At 36.9% G+C, this 22,074-nt stretch overlaps 2 protein-coding genes across 2 annotated transcripts; one reads left to right on the top strand and one right to left on the bottom strand.

Annotated features, from left to right (window-relative positions):
- The first annotated feature begins 741 nt into the window (after positions 1–741).
- LOC111332827 (grainyhead-like protein 1 homolog) lies at positions 742–16,610 on the top strand. The gene is made up of 19 exons (XM_022938285.2): positions 742–900; positions 1,107–1,406; positions 3,542–3,641; positions 5,090–5,145; positions 5,258–5,330; positions 5,483–5,520; positions 6,713–6,836; positions 7,713–7,780; positions 7,873–7,949; positions 10,351–10,424; positions 10,774–10,885; positions 11,194–11,342; positions 11,972–12,076; positions 12,251–12,338; positions 12,441–12,562; positions 13,190–13,248; positions 13,407–13,455; positions 13,548–13,617; positions 14,102–16,610. The coding sequence occupies exons 1-19, from the start codon at positions 881–883 to the stop codon at positions 14,371–14,373; spliced, it is 1,956 nt and encodes a 651-aa protein (XP_022794020.2). The 5' UTR covers positions 742–880; the 3' UTR covers positions 14,374–16,610.
- A 1,859-nt stretch (positions 16,611–18,469) lies between these two features.
- On the bottom strand, positions 18,470–19,930 carry LOC111332828 (folate receptor beta-like). Its single transcript, XM_022938286.2, has 2 exons — positions 19,787–19,930; positions 18,470–19,638 (listed from the first exon to the last, which is right to left on the bottom strand). Exon 2 carries the CDS (start codon positions 19,610–19,612, stop codon positions 18,833–18,835), a length of 780 nt encoding a protein of 259 aa, XP_022794021.2. The 5' UTR covers positions 19,613–19,638; positions 19,787–19,930; the 3' UTR covers positions 18,470–18,832.
- Positions 19,931–22,074: the final 2,144 nt, after the last annotated feature.

Below are 22,074 nucleotides of genomic sequence, written 5' to 3'. Positions count from 1 at the left end.
GCATGCAATTAGTAAAAAAAAAAAAAAAAAAAAAAAAAAAAAAGAATAGTTCAAGACAGATTGGGGGAGTTTTCATATATTCACCTGATTTAGTATTTCTTGCAAATGTTTTAGGATTATTCTCTATTCAGCGTATGTTTCAACGCGGGGGCAATAGTGTTGGTCCGACCAAAGTGATCCCAGAGGGCAGAAGTTAATTTGCAACGAAAAAAAAAAAGGAAAATTTCCTTTTTTAAATTAGATCACGAGTATCAGTCGGGCAGTGAAACGGAAGATGGGGGTATTTTATCAATCGCTTCACGACGGATTTGACCCGAGTTTAATTATTTGGAATCGCCTCGCGCGGTAGTCAACCCAATTCAGAAAAGACAAAACAAAACAAAACTTCGCTGACTTCTTTTAATCGTTCCGCTTGGTTATGAATTAATCATTTTGATGCATAAGTGGCATGATGTTTTCATGTGAAGTAAAAGTACTTTGATTCAGTAGAAGATAAGCGATATGAAACGTAATATATATTGGGTTGGATTGTAAAAATTTTTTGAAGACATAGACACCATTTTTCCTCTTTCATTAAAGTGTTTACCCGAAAATGAGATCGGCAGCAATAAAGGTTACTTTAAGAAAAATAAAAGGAACAGTAACGGCCTTTTTCAGTGAAACTGCTCAACTTACAACGAAAACTTCCTTTTTTGGATAACGAGAAGTTATTGATTGAGAACGATGATGGTCGGAATTGTTCGTCCACAGGCTTCTTCAAAATTCATCCATCTCGGTCTGAAGCTTTGATAGTAGGTCACATCATCAGCGTGTTCTGACACAAAAAAAAATTGAAATCACATGGATTGGAAAGTTTCTAACGGCTGGCACTCCTTGTGCCATGGCTGATACAATTAGGAGGTAGGCTATGAGAGTGATCTGTTTTGATGATATTCTGAAGCGGCTGTTTTTACTTTTTTGAGACTCCAAGGCGATTTTCGTGGCGTCTTTTCTTCAGTGGAGTTTTTGTTTCGTGCCGGTCAATTTTCTCGCGCGTAATTCTTGATCCGACCCTTTTGTGTTGGTTGTTTAGTTAATTTGTTATTCTCATGTCATTTGTTATGTAGAAAAAGTGCTGGATTGACTGTTAACATGGCAGGAAAGGTAACTACGGAGGGTAATTCGATTGTTACTCCGCCTGGAAGTAGCTCGAAGACGGCAATCGGGTCACCGACCAGCGATGGCGCGAGAGAAGTGCGCGAAGACCGCGCTTGGAAAGCATACGTTTCACAGATTGATTCCACCATTCCATCTTCATTACTGGTGAATGGAGAGGACTTGAGTATGGCGTCCAATCTTGGATTTCTGTATGATTATTACGAGGTGACGGAGGAATCAAGTCAGGCTCCCCCTTCGCCACCTCAAGGGTAAGACTAGTGTGTTGTTGTCGTAATAAGCCATGGTGGATTTGTAAAATTGTGGAGTCGTTCGCTTTTACCTCGTTTGCATAACTGTTTCTCTTTCTTGAAAGGCCTAGTTGGCAAATTTTCACCAGCCTTTTTTTCGAAGGATTCGCTAAAAGATCTGCCCAACCATTTTGAGGGAGATGATTTTGTTATGTTATTTATCTATTGTAGATTTCTAGTAAAATTCTAAGCGTGTCGTTTTCCTGTTTTAATGAAAGAGGAAATGTATGCTTTGGAGTACAAGATTTGCGATTCGGACCTTCACGAGTCAGTCTTTTTTATGGCAACATCTTTTCTAGAGGGAAAAGTATTAATCTCCGTGTTTAATCCAAGTATTGATAAGGTTTGCGAATATGAACCCCTCTTCTGACGGGAGAGGGCTACTCGCGGGTAATAACCACATTAACTTCTTACTGTTTGCTCGATCACAATCTGTTTACGCCATCATTAACTTCACATGAGGGACTCACTGGTGTAGAAAATTTTCTTTGACATATACCCTCCTCTCTGCACCTTTCCTCTAGTTAATTTAGTGTTTGTTAGAGGTTGTCTTTTGAATCTTAAAGAATTCCCGGGTTGATGTCAAAAAAATACTCCAATTAGGGAAATTGGCCACACAATTTTTTTTGTCTGAAAGACTGCAATATTTTTTAAAGGAGTCTTCATTATTGATCGATGCTTGGTCTACATATATGATTGATTTCCCAACTATCAACATTTCCCCAATCTTTCCAAACTCATGCAAACGTACATGTGTACGCTCTCCAACAAGCAAGTAAACTTCATTATTATGCAAGTCATGTACATAGTGTTTGAGAAGAATCATATTTACAACTAAGAAGCTGATTGAGGTCCTCAGACATGTGATTGCATTGATGATTTCAATATCAACTTAAGGAATTGTTCTTGAAATATGTAGAAGTAGATGTCGTGAGTGGCAAAAGTTTAGCTTATGCCGGATACTGTGACCTTGGCCCAAAAAAAACTTAAAATAAAGCTTTTTGTTTCCCAGACCTTTGCTTTGAACCTCAGGTCATTATCTCTTTGACAAGCCAACATAAACTTATGAATACATAGAGAGTGTTGTCTCTAAATAAATAACAAAGCAATTTGATTTAAAAATATGAACTTTGACTTACGTAATTAGTTGTCAGGGCATCGATCAATGTGACAGGAAGTCTGGATACAGTTTAAGATATAACGCTCACTTTCTATTGATTAATTGGCCAAATATCGAACAAGTTAATGCAACTACTACTATTACATGAAGGCTGCAGCTTAAGTCTAACTGCCAACTTTTGCAGAAAATTGTTTTTAAATTAACAAGTTAGGTTGGAAAGCAAGTCAGTGTTATCACCTTCAATCCATAATTAGCGGCATTAGGAAGCTTTCTGCTGTCAAAACTTTTCTAGGTTTCAGTCATCTCTCTGTGGTACAAATTTGGTACGTGAACATAGTAAAATGGCCAACTTTGAATAATATTGTTACAGGACAAGCTGGCAGGGTATGGCCACATAGGTTTGTCATAAAGAAATGGGGATGTGGCAATGATTTTAGAGGTATCATGGTACTAGTACTGTTTTTGTTGCTTGTGTTAAAAAAACAACTTTTCAAGAGTCATCTGTCATTAGATTTCTACAATTTTAGGATTTTCATCAAGTTTATTGATACTGTGAATAATGTGTTGGTCAAGTTTCAGAAATCTCTGACTTCAAAAGAAAAGAATTTGGACCACATCCAGGGTTGAACTTTAGAACATTTGAAGGGTGTTTATTATGGAAAAACCCTTATTGAAGCCATTACTATTGTTTGTTTAACCCTTGTAAGCTTTCATGACTGACAAAGACAATTTTTCCTAACAATGTTATGAATCAGACAAGTGACAAGTGAGAATAGAGTGAGATATTGACAAAGGAATTATTAGTTGATCCAATTCCAAATTCTCTTAACTAACTTAAGAATTTTATGGCAGATGGTAAGGAGAATTTCTAATGAGATCTTGGGAGTGAAAGGGTGAGAGAAAAAAATAGAAAAGGAAAGCAAAGTAAAGAAAGCAAAAACACTGAAATTGTTTTAATTTTTTTTTTCTACTGAAGTTCTGGAGGAGGAAATGGTCAAGGGAACCCCTCTTCAGCAAACAACCATTCACAAGGAGGAAACAGTGATTCAGATTCAGGGAGTCCTTCCCAGTCAGAGGTAAACAAACCATCATAGCTGGCAGAGTTAGCCATATTGGACTTGTCCCAATTGATAGTTCTTTGATTTGTGGAATAATCATCATCATCATCATTATCAGTGCAAATTTGTTACAAGCACGTCCTTCCATTACAATCAGTCTAATGCTATGAGGTCTCTCACTTTATGGAACATCTTCCTTAATGCCACTCTCTCTTTGGTCTCCAGTTCTCCTTTGAAGGCTGGTTTTCATTGGTGACATAGTTTAAGTCACCAATTCAAAATAGAGAATCAGAGTCCTAAACAGAGTCATAAGCCCAACAGAATCAAAGTTTTTCACTATTGCCCCTTGTGGCTTTTGAAAGTCACGATCTACTGTACTGAAACCTTGATTGTTGGAGTCACAAGCAGAAGAACCAGCCAATCACAATGCAAGTTCTCAGGCCATTCAGAAGCTTGTAACTTTCAACTTTAGTTTTCACAGATAATAGACGACAGATGTCGTCAGTTGCGAAAGTTAGATTATGCTGGGTATTGTGACCTTGTCCCAAAAAAAAACTTAAAATAAAGCTTTTTGTCTCTCAGAACTTTGCTTTGAGCCTCTACTAACCTTTAGAGCCATGAGAAGTTTTTTTTTTTGTTCACCATGTACATTCATGAAACACTGATATCTCTTGGTCTTGAGAAACACTTGCGAGAATAATAATAAATTGTAATGATGATGATAATGAAAAAAACAGTAATAGTGAAAATGGTAGTAACAGTATTGGTAATGACAATAACAGTAATGCTAATGATAATTACAATATTATTAATTTGATAATAACAGTATTTACTATATCAATAATAACATCATTGCTTTAATGGTAATAACAGTATTGGTAATGATAATAATAATACTGCTTGTTAATCTCCATCTCCTGCATCTATTAATTAGTGAATTTGGTTAGGCAGGGGACATTAAAGAACCCACTCATGAGATTATTGTGATGTGGTCTGGCCTGTTTACTGGGAATTGGGGGGAGGGGGCATCTTCAAATAAGTTTCCTTCGATTGTTTGTAAACTGCTGATGCAGTCCGGCCAAAGTCCCCCAAAAAGTGTTGTGATGCGCATTTGATCATATCCACATGTTAATTTGCGTAATATAAATATTAAATAATAATAAATAATCTCTCAAGATACCATCTTGAAAAGTCTGTTCACTCCCATGTAGGTAGGGGTGCTTAGGCCTTAGTAGAATTATTCAGAAGTTTGTATATTAATTCAATGATGTACTTTAATAATAATAATATTAATTTATTTACTGATATTGCGCATGTTGCAAATGCAGATGCTCACACGTTCATTACAAATACAGTATAATAATCTTACGGTACAGTCTTGTAATCTTTGCAATCCTGATTATTGAAAGTATGGTGTAATGAAATGTCTAATTTTGTTGTTCTTTTAACTTTTTGATTCTACTTAGCAAGCCACTCTTAGCTTTTTACAAGCAGTGCAGCAGATAAAAAGCCCAAAACATAGGTAAGAAAGAAAAATAAATGACACCATCTTACAATATACATGCCTGGGCCTAGCTTCTACATTACTTAGTTTTGTTGTTGTTGTTGTTGTTGTTGTTGTTTTTTGGCTGTAGTGCACAAGTCCAAGTTGACCATGGAAATCACCATATTACTCCAAAACAAGAAAAAATGACTTCAAATGTTAAGGTATATTTCAAATCATGTAATTTGATTTATTTTTTTCAGCTATGAGTGAATTAAATATATGTTACTGTAGGCAGAAGTAAATCACATTGCCATCAAAACAGCTGTAACCATAGTTTTGTGATACAATTCATATTTAAAATTTTATTTTTCAGACACTCACCCTTGGGCAACAGATTAAAGTGCAGCCAAGGTAAATTTTTATGACAATGAACCTGGTTAATTTCATCAAACTTGTGTTGTACAAAAACATGTGTTGAAAATAAACTATTGTCTTTTGGTAAAGAGAACATAATGTATTTCACTCTCAACTTTCTGAAAATCCAAACAAACAGCAGATGATCTAGGGTTTACCCTTAACAGAATTTCATCCTTTCTTAGTCACGATATTTTGCTCAGAATCTACAAGCAGACTGTATTACCTTTGTTAGACTATGGTTGTGTTGTATGGAGCGAATGTAGCAAAGAGAATGCCCAACGTTTAGAGCGCCTGCAAAACCAAGCAATGCGAATAATATTGCATGCTGACCGTAAGACATGTACTCAGGAGATGCGCGCCAAATTACAACTATTATCACTCCACAGTAGATACCTTTTCATCAAGCTACAGTATGTTTTCAAGATAATTAACAACATCAACTGCCCTAAGCAGTTGACAGGGTACTTAGTGAAACGATCACAGAGACACTGTCGAGCCTTTAGAGATCCAACATTATTAGATCTACCACAAGTTAAGACCAAATGTGGACAGACCTCGTTTAAGTTTTCGGCTGCGAGTGCCTGGAACAAACTGCCAAGAGAGATTCACGAGCTCACAACACTCGCACAATTTAAAGGCAGAACTTTCACTTACCTCGTAAACACAGACAGCGTAAATCATGTTTGTACAAGTCAAATGTAATTTTTATGTATAATTTATACATTTTAGATTTGTAATTGTAATACTTATTGCTTGTCATTCTTTTTAACTGGTCACCGATTAATACCAGTTGATCTATATCTTGATCGACTGACGAGTTTCTTACCAGGATAAATAAAGTTATTATTATTATTATTATTATTGTTATTATTATTATTATTATTATTATTGTTGTTATTATTATTATTATTATTATTATTGTTGTTATTATTATTATTATTATGATACTAGTTAACTGTTATTTGATAACCATTCCCAGCTTTGTCTTAAGTAATTGGTAGATGGCGGAAATTCCCTCCACTCCATAGTTTGGTCAGCTGGTTACCTTGTTAGGATGTTGCTCTGTACTTTTCACAAAACAAGCAAATATAGCCACCCACTTTGACAATAGAGCTACTTACTACAGAACATTCTGAGGAGTCTTTGCTCTGATTGCAATTATGATTTTGTGCTTATTTTCTTGTAGTACATCAAGTTGTAGCCACACCCCTATACCTGTGGGTCGCCCCTCTTCGTATCCTCCCTCTGCTAAAACTTCCCAACAAGTAAGCGATGTTTCCCCGCTCTCATTGAGCACCACTCCACCTGAGGTAAGTGTCATTGGTCAAGCTGCTTGTACAGTTATTTACTCCAAGATAAATAGTATTATTAAAATTACATTAACCTTGTAACTGCCAAGAGTGACCAAGATAGAATTTTTGCTTACAATATTGATACAATATAAAGCAGACAAGTTATGTGAAAAATGAAAAATGTAAATTAGGGGATTTTTAGTTGATCCAATAACAAATCCTCTAAACAAATGTCATAAGAATTATATGGCACCCAGTGAGGAGAATTCATAATGAGATCTTGGGAGTGAAATTGTTCACTTTCAGTAGCATTTAGCATCTGCATGGTTACCATCTATTGAATGTTTCAACATTGAAGTTAAATACTAAAGTATCGGGCTGGAGAACATTTGAAGACCTGGAGTGAAATCTTACAATCATTTAATTGCATATGTCAACTGAATGTCAAAAAAAATCTAGGATTGGCGGGACTGTGGTCCAGCAGTGCTCGGTGGCCCCTAGCAGCTTACTTTCACTCTTGGGCGACTTGGGAATTTTAGGTTTTTCATATAAAAGCATATGCCAGGCACCCTGTATTTCAAAGTTTCGGAGCAGTGGGCTCCCTTCACTTTTTCTTAGAGCACACCCTTGATTGGGTTTGCTTCCCTTTAATTTATTCTTCCAGAGGTCTAGAAAATTTGCATGACCCTCTTGACTCGTGCGGTGGAAACTTGAACCACTGCAACTTGTCAGTTCATGTTTTGTTCTCGACTCCATTGCTATGTTTTTATTTGGAATTCTCATCAGTTTCTGTAATGGAACAAGTCTGTGAGATCTCATAGGTTTAAGTGTTGTGAACATCATTCCTTTGGTGATGAGAACAAGTATGATGAACAGTATCATCTTCCTTTTCAGGCATTTAACTTCACTCCATACAATCAGGCACTGAAATCTACCCCAACTGTTTTCTCTGCTCAAGATAGGTAAGCATACTTGTGGTACTTGCATTTGAATGGTTCACCTATTGCAGCTATGTCTAGTAACATCACTAAACAACCTAAATGTATTTTATAAGGTATTCCTTCATCCTTGAGGCACCTACATCCATTATACAAAGAAGAGGAGATGACACTTTGACATATCTTAACAAAGGTAAAAAAGTTTATCTATTTGTAAGGGCTCAAAATGTAGAAAAAAAGCAATAACATGTTTAGACCCCAGAGTTAACATGTAACTTCTCCCTATAATATCCTTACATTTTCAAGCAAACAGTTAATGAGAATACTCTAACTTCTCACAGAAGTTATCTTGATTTAACATCAAATTCTTGTAACTAATTTACATGGAAATGTGTAACAGCTAGAGAGGAGAATCAACAATCAGATCCTGGGAGTTAAAGAGTTAAAAAAAAAATTGAATACAAACTCAAGACGTTCACGCAGTAGTAAGGACTGTATCTCTTGTACACGGCCTGTATCTCTTGTGCACTGTATCTCTTGTACACGGCCCCACTAGGTGACGTAATAAGATGCCATAATATAGACTTCCATCTATATGCTGATGACAGTCAACTATACACCACCTTCAGTTGCGATGATAAGAATGACCTTACCACTACAATTTCCTGGATTGAAAGCTGTCTTATTGATATCAGCAACTGGATGACTACTAACAAACTGAAACTAAATACTGATAAAACCGAACTTCTTATTCTCCATTCTAAGTTCAGACCGCCCCCACGGCTACCTTCTATTAAAATAGGAACTGATATCATCGAGCCTGTAAATAAGGCGCGTAATATCGGCGTCATTTTCAATAACACTATAATGATGTCTTTTCATATTAACAACATAGTTAAAAGGGCATTCCACCACCTAAGAAATATACCTAAGATTCGTAAATATATCAATGTCACAACAGCTAACGTTCTTGTACACGCATTTGTAAATTCAAAGCTGGATCTATGTAACTCACTTTTGTATGGTATTCCCAAGTATGAAATTAACAAACTGCAATGTGTCCAAAATGCTGCAGCACGTGTGATTGCTTGCTTAAGTAAGTTTGATCACATAAGCGATACTCTAAAGGAGCTGCACTGGCTGCTGGTGGAGCAAAGAATAATCTTTAAAGTGCACCTAAACCCCAAAATTTTTTTTCGCTTAACGAAATAAGCGTATTTTTTGGAGTATTTCTGTGCAAACATTTTTTTATTTGCTCAAATCTTCAATTGTCTGTGCCCAGTCAAAATACGGAAAATCGGCCGCCATCTTGCCCCACGGCTGAGTTTAAAGAGGAATGGCTCTAGCGGGTAATGTGACGTCAAATCGAGAACACGAAAGTCTGCATTTCACACATTTTCGCTTGTTTAGGAAGGTTGTAGTCGATTTTGTCCGAAAATATGCCGACTAAGTGTGTTATAGGAGGATGTAGCAACGTGCGAAGTTTGCAAGAGGGTATCACGCTTCATACATTCCTCATACAATACACCTGGTCGGCATATTTTGGACAATATCGACCACAACCTTCCCAAACAAGTGAAAATGTGTGAAAAGCAGACTTTCGTGTTCTCGATTTGATGTCACATTATCCGCTAGAGCCATTCCTCTTTAAACTCGGTCGTGGGGCAAGATGGCGGCCGATTTTCCGTATTTTGACGAGGCACAGAAAATTTAAGATTTAAGCAAATTAAAAAATTTTTGCACAGAAATACTCCAAAAAATAAGCTTATTTCGTTAAGCGAAAAAAAATTTTTGGGTTTAGGTGCACTTTAAGATTAATCTTATTTGTTTTAAGATACTCAACAATTTAGCTCCTGATTATTTGGTTGGTCTAATTCATGTTTATGAACGTACAAGGTACCTTCACTCATCTTCAGACAAGTGGTGTCTTATTATCAAACCCTAGAACTTAAAGACATTATGGTTTAAGGGCTTTCTCAGTTATTGCCCCTATACTTTGGAACGATTTACCTATTGACATTAGATCAATCAACGATGTAAACAAGTTCAAATCTAGATTGAAGACCTTTCTTTTTAAGCAAGTTTATGAACTATCCTAGGTTCTCCATTTTGTAATTTTGTTATTATGTGTATATATATATATACATATAATTATATTAAAAACTAGATAATTGGATAATGCAATTCAAGACTTTTTATTGGCGTAGCCATTATGGTATATCAGCCAATATACCATAATCTACAAATATGGTAAGCGTACGTGTCAGCTTAAAATTTAAAGAGAGCTAAAAATTTATTAAAATTTAGTAATTTAATTTAACGTTTTTAATAAAACAATTATTCCCCTCGCGCTTGTTGGATATGAGATGATTATAGCCAACTCGACACTACGTGCCTCATTGGCTATCTATCATCTCATATCCAATGTGCGCTCATTGAATAATTGTTAAATATACATATATATATATAGGTATACGATTAAAGTCCTTTTTAAAGCACTGTAAAGCGCTTAGCACTGAAAAGGATAGGCGCTTTATAAATATTTTATTGTTATTATAAGGACGTGTCTCTATATTTCATTCTATCCCTTGTAGGTCAATTTTATGCTATTAGTTTTGAGGGTAATGTGGATCCCCCATCAACTGAGGAGGAAATTCAACGTGTCAGGGTATGTTTATGCTTACTATTTCTTCAACTCGTAGAATTCCATCAGATAGGACTGACTTAGAAATTGTTATGAACTGATTTTGTTAGCAGAATGGAGATGCCCGAAAATAACTTTCCAGTAAATATATTGTCTTTTTATCTCTGTCACAACACTGCCTGAAAACTTGAAGTTTCTCTCTCTCATTTTAATGCCTAGGAGTGAGCAAAAGTGATTTCTCCCTACAATTTCAATTAGTTTTCAAGCAGTTAGTCTGGTGATTTGATATTGAGTAATGGAGTGAAAGGATTAATTTTGAAAAGCCACAATCCTTTCATCACAATTTTCAATGTAGTTGTCTTTCTTATTGCAGTCCGTTGTTCATCTGGTTTTCCGTGATGAGAAGGATCCAAGAACAGAATGTGAACACTGGCAATATTGGCACAGCCAGCAACCTAACCCTCAACAACGAGCATTTGACATAGGTAAGAATAGTGAGTATAATAGTAACTTATTAGATGATTTAGAAGACATTGTAAGAGAAAAAAAACAGCCAGGCATTATTTGACAGTATGGATATCAGCCCCCCATGCCCCACCCCCCCCTCCCATACCAAAGAAATCTTTAGACTGTATAGTCGCAACGATGATACAAATGTTCTTACACTCTGTATAGTGCAGGGTTTGAAATATATCTTTCTCTCCTAGTGCTTTCCTTCTTTCTTTCTTTATTTGGCTCATTTGAACACACGCGTTACATTTCCTCTTTCCTCTTTCTTCGTCTATTTGTCCAGATCGCAAGTCTTGTCAGAATATAGAAGACAACATAGATGAGATATCATACAATGCAGCTATGTTTACATGGAGCCCTCACTTGAATGCAAAAATAGTAATAAGGATCAACTGCCTTAGCACTGATTTCTCCTCTCAGAAGGGAGTCAAAGTAAGTATTGATATACTCTGTCTGTTTTATGGTTGGTTTACACTAGTAACATTGTCTTAGTCAGAGTCGTAGTGTCCTGACAAGGCATATGGCATGGTGAAAATTGTAAATCAGAGTTGTGAAAGAAGTGATGAATTAGACAGAACTGCATTTGGAAGAGTAAGAGAATTTCTAGAACTGCCCAGTTTAACTTCTCACCATAATTCTTAAGTGCAAACTACTTTGTGTTCATCACCAAAGTCATAGGCAGGTGCAGAAAAAATAACTGATCACAATGCCAGTTCTCAAGCCGTTATAGTGCTAATGATTAGAGCAATGTAATTTTCGCCAGATTTTAAGAGGCATACTCTTAAATGGCATTGACATGCTGCTACCATTTTTATCAGCTAGGTATTCACTAGATTTCATCCCTCTGTGCTTTTGATTTCAATGTGTCCCTTGTTGTAAGAGGGAATAAGCCTGAACTGTCTTCACATTGTACAATAGAAGGTCATCATTTTAGAATAACAAAGCTGGGTGATTTGAGACCAGAAGTTCAGCAGTATTAACTGCTGGATAGATCGTCTGTATTGTTTGTTAGTATCAAGAAATTTTGTCTTAACTTTCTTTTTTGACTCTATTTCCATCAGGGAATTCCACTGCATCTCCAGATTGATACATATGAAGATATACCCAGTCCAGATACAGAACCTGTACATAGGTCATTTTGTCAGATTAAAGTGTTCCGCGACAAAGTAAGTGGTTCATTTTTCTTAGTGGTAACCATCATGAAACGTTCAACAGATGAAGCTGGAACAACTGGTTGCTACAGTAATTATACTTATACAGAATTCTTTAAATTGTTTTCTTTTGTCTTTTAATTTTCTCTCTGTCCTTCCTAAAGTTAATGCTTTATTATATTCTTCAAGGGTGCAGAACGAAAAAACAAAGATGAATCAAAAAGTGCTGAAAAGAGAATTCAGAAATGGGTGAAGCAGAATACATCATCATGTGCTGGTCAGTTTACACTGTAATTGTTTGGGTCACTGTGGGACTATGGCTAAACTGTAATAGCCTTTTGTTGATATAAAAGTTATTACTTTCTCCGGTTTCTTTCAGATCCCAACATGGTGTCTCCTACATCTCTATTCCATCCTCCCAGTAAATACACGCGGCTTCAGACAACCACACCACTAGGACCAAAGCCTATTCTGTTTACTCCCGCTGTACACAGCACACATGTGAGTTCATCTTTACAAGAATTACTTTCTATAGATCCTTCATCTAAGGGAGATTTAGTGGCTTAACTTAAGATCCCCTCTCTAGTTGCTACACGTTTCTTGAGAATTTGGCATTAGATCAGGAGAGCAACTTCTACCTGATAAGTTTGAGTATTCTCATTACCTGTTTGCTGGATAATATGTGGATATTATACAGAGAAGTTTCATGTTAATCACTTCCAAGAGTTAAAGGGTTAATGATTAGCATTTTGGACTCCGGGCTGTGATAAGGTTGGGACTCTGGCTTGGTCATTGGGCTGTTCGTAAGCACGACAGTAAATTCTCTGCAAGCCTCTCTCCACCCAGCAGTAGAAGTACAAATTTGCAAACAGGGTTGTAGCTTGAAATTATGCTGTCGGCTGAAATTTCAAGTGAAGAGGCTGAAAGGTGGTGAACAATGGTAAATGTGTAACCTGGGTTAAGTGCCATTTATGCTTTACCAAGTCATCACCAGCAAAAAATCCAGCTGGCGATCACCACTTTTTCATCTGACATATTTCGGTGGCAGCAGGTGCTCTGCAACAACCCTGAGCAAATTAGGGATTTTCATCATTTGTTTCACTTACAGTTATATTTTTCTTTATTAAGATACAAGGAGGATTTGAGGAGTCATCTTTGCAGACATTATCTCTGTTGGCATCCATAAAGTAGGTTAAACTTTTCCTTAGATTATACTCCAGTTGTTTCATTTAGATTATACTCTAATTGTTTCGTTCATATTATACTCCAATTGTTTAGTTTTAAGTAAAATTTCAAGTATGGGATAAAAAATTTAGTGAATGACTCTTTGTTTTTCACATTTTAGGGATCGCGAAAATAAACGGACTCTGCAATCACACTTAGCCCTGGCAAAGGTAGAGACATGCTTAGCTTTTACTTCATTGTTTACCTGATATTTAATTTCCTGGAATTGATCCAAAATGTTTACTTCCATTACTCTACACAGGATGAGCTTGCTGAATTAGAAGTTGTTCCTAGATTAAAAGTACAGAAAATCCACAGACCCAATAGACCAGGTTAGTTTCCTTAACAATAACGAATGTTGATTACAATAATGATAATGATAATGATAATAATGGTAACGATGAGGATAATAATTATAACAATAATAATGGGATTTAGCAGTAGACACAACATTAGGTGGCTGTTTCCAGGTCAAATTGGAACTTAGAATGTTGGTTTTTTTTGGGGGGAGGGGAAAGGAGGAGGACCTGGAGGAAAACTCTCAGATTAAGGAACAGAGCCAACAATAAACTCAACCTCCTTATTACACCAGGTCCAGAAATTGAACCCAGGCCACAGTGGTGGGCAGTGAGTGCTCACACCACTGCGCCATCCCTGCTCACTTTCTTAAGAAGTACTACCTGATATCAGTGTCAACTTGAAGTATTGTTTCTCTTTCTTTCTTATGTGTGGAAGAAAACTCCTGGGAGATCCTGATTGTTTCAACATTCAACTAGGTATAGCAGTAATAACATAAATTTTACCATCTCCTTGCAGCTGTTACAATTTATGTGAAGAAAGATGAGGAGAAAGTTTACAATGCTCTGATGCTTGATAGCTTGACCGTTGGAGACATGGTTGAAGCGGTTGCTAGTAAATATGGCATGCCTCCTGAGATGATAAAGAATGTTTATAAGAAAACCAAGAAGGGGATTCTTGTTAACATGGATGATCGTATGATTGAGCAGTTTGTGGATGAAGATGATTTCATTATTAACCTGGATTTTGATAATCAACTTGGGCATTTTGAACTAACCTTACAGTACTGAACCATTTTACACCACTAAGACACCTGTCCTGTCTTTTTTTTCTTCCATTGATTCCCACAGCATGATTAGTATTTCTCCCCTTTGTTTGTCACACATTTCCTTGGAGATGAGTAGAGGGAGTTTGGGTTTACAATCAAGAGGTAAATTGTATTTTCTCATCACCTGTTTGACTGATATTTTATGGGTACTGTAAGAAGAAGTTGTGTGTTTAATCCTTTTGGATGTATAAGGGCTCAAAAACAAAAAAAAAACTGAGTTTCTTGCACCCATGTGTTCTGATGTATTTTGAGACACTAAGAATTAGAAGTGTCAGTGCTGTTAAAGTTAACATGAACTTTTAAGTGAGGTTATTTTCCTCGGCATTGTACACAGTCTTGTCTTATCAGTTACCATGTGGATGGTTGCATGACGTGATGTAGGTTGCTCAAAGCTTCCACAGGATCTGGATTGATAAAATTCTCCCTTCTAGCTGTTAGAAATTTCTTAGTAAATTAGGAAAGGGAGTTTGGTGTTACTGTAGCTCAAGATAACAACCTCTACCCAATATGTTTTTGTATTCGCTTCACCTGTTTGCTGGATAATAATATGGACATTATAGGGAGAAGTGATGTGTTTATCACTTCAGGGAGTCAAGGGGCTAAAAATCAAGTACAGCAAAGTTCTCTGAATGACTGTCAGCTACCCTAAAGTACATGTTAATCACAAAATCTTCATCTTTGCGGGACTATTAGTGTAGTTTGAGAAACACTGGTAATTCTTATGGGTATATAGGTCCATGCCTACAATCATGCCTGTGACTTTTTCTCCCAGTGACCTTCGCATGTTTAAATGGTCATTAAGGATTTAGAGACACTCAAGCGGAAAGAATACAGATGTGTTATGTTGTGCACTTTTATTCTTAATGGAATTTTTAAGATTTGTACTTTTCCACCACTTGGAAACTGTGGTTCAACTGTTTTGTGCTCTGTAGTGTTGTTTATAAACTATTATTGAACAGGAAAATTCTTGCAGTAAAAACTAGTCTGTTGGTGGAAAAAACAACGTTCACTTTTCTATGAAGAATTTCTAATAGGAGCATTTTTACAAAGACCTTTTGCTTAAAGGAATATTGCACAACTGTGTCAGAGAAAGTTATATTGCATGATAATGAAAATAAGTTAAAGGGTTAGCATGGGTTGTACCATCTAGAGTTTCGAATTATGATCAATTATTCACTGAAGTTGAGGTGGATAGCTGTTTTAGTATATACCACACAGGAAACAAAAATATTAGTTTATTTCTGTCATTATCTGAACCAGCAAATCAGTGCAAGTGAAAAGCACTATTTACCTGTGTGGTGTATACTCGTTAAAGATATCCTTAACTTGTGAGGGAGACTGCAGACTGTTGTAAAGGCTGCCAACTGTTACTGAAACCTCAAGAATTGTTTGTGCCTGAATATGAGGCCTGTATGACATAACTAAGACAAGTAAGGCTATCATTTAAGGCATGTAAAAACAAAAACGTACTTCTAAAAAACATAAGTATGTGTTAAACTTATTCACTGTGTTTGAAAGTCTTGTACCATAATGTACAAATACAAAGTAAAAAGTAAACCTTTTTTTATAAGGTATTATCCTTTTTCAATCTTATCTTTTTCTTATTAATGCTAACTGCTGCTTGCCTCCAAAATGAATCTTCTACAAGTGAAAGAGAGTTTGGGTATTAGTTGCAAGTGCTGAAAAACCTGACAGCATATTAACGTATCTTTCACAAGAATGTCAAAGTATCTTGGCAGGAAAAATTAGTTATATTATCAGTAAGGCCAAACAAAAATTTCAATTGTGTCCCTCTTTTCATACACTGTTTTTATGGTCCAGAACTGGTATGGAAGAAGTATTTAGCAACAGGGGTAGAGCTTGAGGGTGAGGGAGGGGTTTAAGGTGTTCAAGAAAGCCATCATTTACATTGTAACGATAACTAATGAATGAGGCCATTTCCTTTCCCCCTCTCTAATAATTATTCCGTGATGAAAATTTTTTCCCTACTATGCTGTATGTTCATGCAGACTGTTTGGCTCACTCAATGTTTGTAGGCTAGTTGGAATGTTCATGGTCTTTACTGGATAGAGATGAAAGATACAACAGATTTCTTAATCCTTCTTAAAAGATAAATTATTTTCATATTTAAAGGAAGACCTGTTTGTATTGGTATTCTTAATTATGCCATCACAACAAATTAAATACTATGTCACCATTTATTGGCTTTCTTGAAAACGTCTCTGTGGAATAGTGCTTTGTATCACTCTGCCTATGCTCCATTCAATGTTCTGTGGGTGAGCCCCAAATCAACCCACAAAAGCTTTTCATTGTAAAGTTGATCACAAAATTTCATGTCTCTATTTTTTGTATACACCATTCACTTTACCAACTTCAGCTTTTTGTCCTGATACCAGAATTCTAGAGACCCTACTCTCCAACACCACCACTCCAAATGGGAAATTTTTTACCTTGCACAAGCATTTCAAAAAGAAATATACCCCAAGGACTCTCAGAAGTCTGCCTAAATTTTAAGGGAGATGGAAGTTAAACTTTTGCAAAATTGAACTGTAATAACATCTTTGGGGTTTTAAAATGTTTGCCTCTTGGGAGAACTTATGCTTTGTCCAGGACTTGCATTAATTATATCTCTGAAACAAAGCTGTCAGGTCGAGTCTGCTTTTTTTGTTAGTAACGTCTGTTTTTAGGAAAATTAGCTTTTGAAATTATCTTTATCAAGTCATTGTTCCCATTTCTTTTCTAATAATAATATTCAGTTTTTCAACTGATGCTATCAACCAACCATGTAATAGATTATCATGATTCATAAATTTAAGCTGAAACGAATGTTTTCTTTGTCAGCCTAGAGTTCAGGGAAGTATTGTAATTATTTGATAAGTATTGTAATGTGTGGAAACTTTATGTCAGTGCAATAAATATTTTATTACTCCAGAAGAGTTGTAGCATCATGCCAGAGAAACTGTAGACTAGATATTTATGGCTATGAATAGTTTAAATATTTTATTATATATACATGTATATACCAGAAATAATTAATTTTCCTGTGTCAAAGGAATGGTGTTATCACTAATTACTTGTTACCCAACATAAGAGGGGGAGTAGGGATAGAGTGAGTTATTTCCATCTTCACTTCTAATTGGCCTGTTCCAGGTGTCTTACTTTTCTGAAATCCCAGAGGGCATTTTCTACAATCCAAGAAAAAATATAAGATGGGGGACAAGATCAGAAGCCTTAGTGATCATGAGGCATGATGGGTAAAAGAGATGAGTAAGACATTGGGATCACTAGAAGGAGCATTCCACAAACATATAAACATTGGTTTATCACTCACCCATAGTGTTTTGCGATAGAATAGAGGAGCAAAGTTGAATTTGCAGGAGGCAGAAGAGCAGGGTATGGGAAGCTTGAGATTTTCATACCCCCACTTCCCTGTCATTCCCCCACTACAGTGCGGCTGGGCTATTAACAACAAAACATCTTGAACATTTAGCAATTGTTCACCAAAGGCAAAGTGGACATCGTTAATTATTCAACAAATTATATTCATTAAGCCTGAGGCAAATAATTGTTTGAGTGTAGTTACTCAGGCAAGCACTTTCAAATTTTGTTGTAGATTTGTTTTCTTGTTGAAACCATTCTGTTTCAATTGTTTTGATGAAACTCATATTGAGATAAGCAGCTAGTCTCCACAACGACTTAATGGGTTGATTAACCCAATCAACAAAAACTTATTTTTCTTTTGAAAAGTGATGCCAAACTCAGTAGCATATTTTGTGCTCTTCAAAATTGAATTTTCTATCACATTTATCACTTCCATGGTAACACTGACAAAATGGTTTTTAGGCCAGCCCTTGTTATTTTCCATGAAAGTCACAAAATTTAAAACCTTGCACGCTTGAGCCTGCATTGGTGACCGCATAACTTTGACGTAGCATTTCGTCACTCAGCTCTGTCCACCAGGCTCCGGTTGTTCAAAGGGCAGAGAACGCTATCAATGCATATTAGAATAAATGATTTGTAGAATCACTCATGCTTGTTCACTCAAAATTGCACTAAAATCATTTAAAGAACTTTACTGATCAGCAGTCTGAATGCTTACTACCTTGAATTAAATGTACAATTCGACTGAGAGCATTTCGTCAATAAATGAATTACAACACAACAGCTGTGAACCAAATCACAGAAATAATTACCTTTAAACACCTTTTGAGTTTATGCTTAATTCGAATGACACTGAACAGTGGTTACAAATTCATCTTATGTAACACTGCTGTCAACAAAACTTACATTGATTAATTAAAAAAAAAGAAAAGAAAAAATGATGCCCAAATTAGCAGGCACACAATTTAGCAGTCACGTTATCGCTACGAAATTGGCAAAAGTGAGAGAAAATCAGGAATAACGTCACGCATTCAACACAATTAAGGATGATAACCAAGCACAGCCAGTAAAATAACTGAAAAAAATCCCACGGCAACCTTTGATCCCGAAGATCTCGTTGAGAGCATCTCTTTAGCTCGTTTACGAGCGACCATTGCGTTGAAATTTGTGGTACCATTCGGCCAAAGTGTCATGCAATCTCTGCCCAATTCCCCTTTGCTGTACTTCCACGAGTAGTTAAAAAGTTTCTCGCAGAATTTCGTGGCATTACCAAAATATTGCTGAAAAGTTTTGCACTCCAGCTTACACATGCCACTCGTCCAGTTCCACGTTTTGTAGTCTCCCCAGTTATTAGAGCAGGTTAGGTCGTCTTTGCAGGCATTAAACCATGCATCGCAGTCCTTGCTGCATATGGGGACGTCTTGGAAGCGTTCTTTGCGCGTCTTCTTAGAATGGGGGTCCACTACGATCCATGGTTTCATGTTTGGCGAGCATTCATACATACAAGTGTCGACCTCGAAATATCTACGGCACTGAGGAGACATTTTTTGGCCGCACTGATCCCAGTGCATGTTGTACAGCGACAGAGATCCGTCTTTTCGAATGTTGGCGGTTGTATTCGTCGTGCAACAAGCATGGCTCTTCCATGGGGTGCAATGAAATGTCTTGTTGAAGAGATCACTCTCGGGTCCGGGCTTTTGTTTGTGGTACTTGGAATCGATGCAGATATCAAGAAATTCGTCAATCTCCTCTTCAGTTACTGCCATGGTAGACACAATCAGACAGGAAAGAACTAACAACGCATACCAGATCTCCGCCATGTTCAGTACACCTCGTCGAGCACGTGCTGCCGAAATATAAAATTCAAACATTAGAAACATCGACAGTTGCCAAAATCAGGCTGGAAAACTAGTGAGAGCAAAAGGTGTCTGTTTCCTTCGTGTTGTGAAAGGTGAAATGATTTCAGAGAAAGAACAATCCAAAATATAACGCACCTTTTCCCGATCATGAACAACAGTCGTAAATGAACATTTGCATGAGCGTGTTCCAGCAGATTTTACATATCGGCTCCACCAATCAGCGATCATTGATCACTCATGATCCACTGACAAAAGACGACCGTATCTTCCCAGGAGTGCAGTGCCCTGGAAAATGCGACCAAATGTAAACATAACTGGAAAATAAGCCAAAACAACTTCACAGTCTGACAATCTTGTAAAAGAAATAATGTTTAAACTAATTTCTTCGCTTCTCTTTACAGCGCTGCCTCAGCTTGTCTTTGGCGGAACACATGTATAACACTAGATTATCCACAAATAGCAAAAAATCTCCTTGTTTTATCGCGTTGCTGGCTTCTTCAGAACTTAGGATTGTGATGTTGCATTTCGCTGGCTATGGCCCCACAGTTTCAGCAACTCCTCACCCAAACCCCAGAAAACAGAAGGTGATATCGCAGCACTCGTTTCTCACATAAAAAAAATTAATAAACAAACAATTATAAGATAGAATATACAAACAAACAAATAAGCAAGCAACACTCAATTCCCCATATTATTCCAGCTACATTCTCAGTGACAGCTGGTCAACTAGTTGAAATGAAAACAAATGATATTGGTTGTGTTACGCACACAGGAAATGTACCAAATGGCTCCCGTTTTTTGTCAAACGTTTAACACTAGGTGGAACCTACACCCCCCAGTGTCCTCGTTGTGATCTCTGCCTCCTCCCCAGGGGACTGTTTTTTCTCGTCCTACCATGGCCATGAGGTGCAAAATTATTTTCTTTAATCTCGAGATCTGATCGATACGCGTGAGGTAGACTCATCTGAAAATTAAGTCTTGAAAATTGAGTGTTATAACAAGATCATACTCACTTGTTAAATCTCTTGGTTTTCATTACCTGACTGTGAAACCACAGTCTTTTTAAAGGTAAGGAGAATATGATAATAAGATAATAATAACTTTGTTTATATAGCGCTCATATCCTTTGCCCAAGGCGCTTTACAATCATATAAAAAACGTAATTAATAAACATTTAAAAATTTACAACCATCTCCTATTATTTGATACTTAACATAACTAAAATTTACAATTAAAACTAACGCAAGATATATAAGTCTACAGAAATAATGATCTGTTATTAATAAATTTAGTAAACAAATACGTCTTGAGTGCTCTTTTAAAACTCGAGATGGTGTTAGACTTCCGATTTTCATAGGGTGTTAAATTCCATTCTCTTGGCGCATGAACATTGAATGCTCTGTCTTCGTAGGTCTTGAATCAGGCATTGAATGAGGGTCGCGAATGTCAGATATAAAGATTAAATTTCACCCTTCTCGTTGCAAGACTTGCAAAGTTCGAAAGATCTATATAATCAAATGAAGCAACGTATTCCTAATTTTTCTCTTCTCATAGATCACTCGCAATTTATGTGTTTGAAAAGAAGCCTATGGAAACATCAAAAAGTATCAAAACGATAAGGACCTTTCGTTATTTACCCCCTGAGGGATTGGTGTTGAAAACCATATGATCCCCCCCAAAGAAAAATCGTCCATCCCCTTAGCAGAGGCGGATCCAGGGATTTTTGATGGGGGGGGGGGGTCCAAACTTTGGTTCAGAAAGGACTGTTGGACTCTTTGAGGCAAATTCATTCTCCCCCACACCCCCTCCCACCAGTCGCGGATGCACGTTATAATTCCTTGGCCGCTTACCGTTTATTTGGAATCATTAAAAAAATCAGCCAGTTAAAAGTGATATACGATCCTGTCTCAAAGTTGTAAGCGTCAGGTTTGATAGGGGGGGTCCGGACCCCCCGGACCCTCCCCCTGGATCCGCCACCCCTTAGGTGTTAAATAACTGATCCGTGATATTCAGAAACTGCTAATGGAACACCCAGACAGGATTAGTCTCTCTTATCAAAAGCGAAATAACAAAACTATCCGACTCTTGAATAAAGGCTGATAGTTTCGAAAGAAACTGTTTGGGGTTGCGTCGGTGGGAGTAACGAAATATTTTGGATATATCAACAAAGTTGAAATGGTAAATTGGCCACCGTAACGATTAGAAAGCCTGACGTTTTGAGCGTTAGCCCTTCGTCGGAGCGAATGATCGTGTAGTCTGATCGTCCGGGTGAGGGTAGGTCTGGGTGCGATGGACAGTTGTCGGTAGAGGTGACTGACTCGTTCAAAGAGTTCTTTCCCCCTCTCCCCAAGGGATGAAGATGGAAAGAAAAGTCCGTTCCGCTGCACAATGGTACCGAAGTCTCAGGCTTGACAGGAAGCCTC

Source organism: Stylophora pistillata, chromosome 9 (genome assembly GCF_964205215.1).
Source record: "Stylophora pistillata chromosome 9, jaStyPist1.2, whole genome shotgun sequence".
Lineage (NCBI taxonomy): Eukaryota > Metazoa > Cnidaria > Anthozoa > Scleractinia > Pocilloporidae > Stylophora > Stylophora pistillata.
This window is presented reverse-complemented; position numbering and strand designations above follow the sequence as displayed.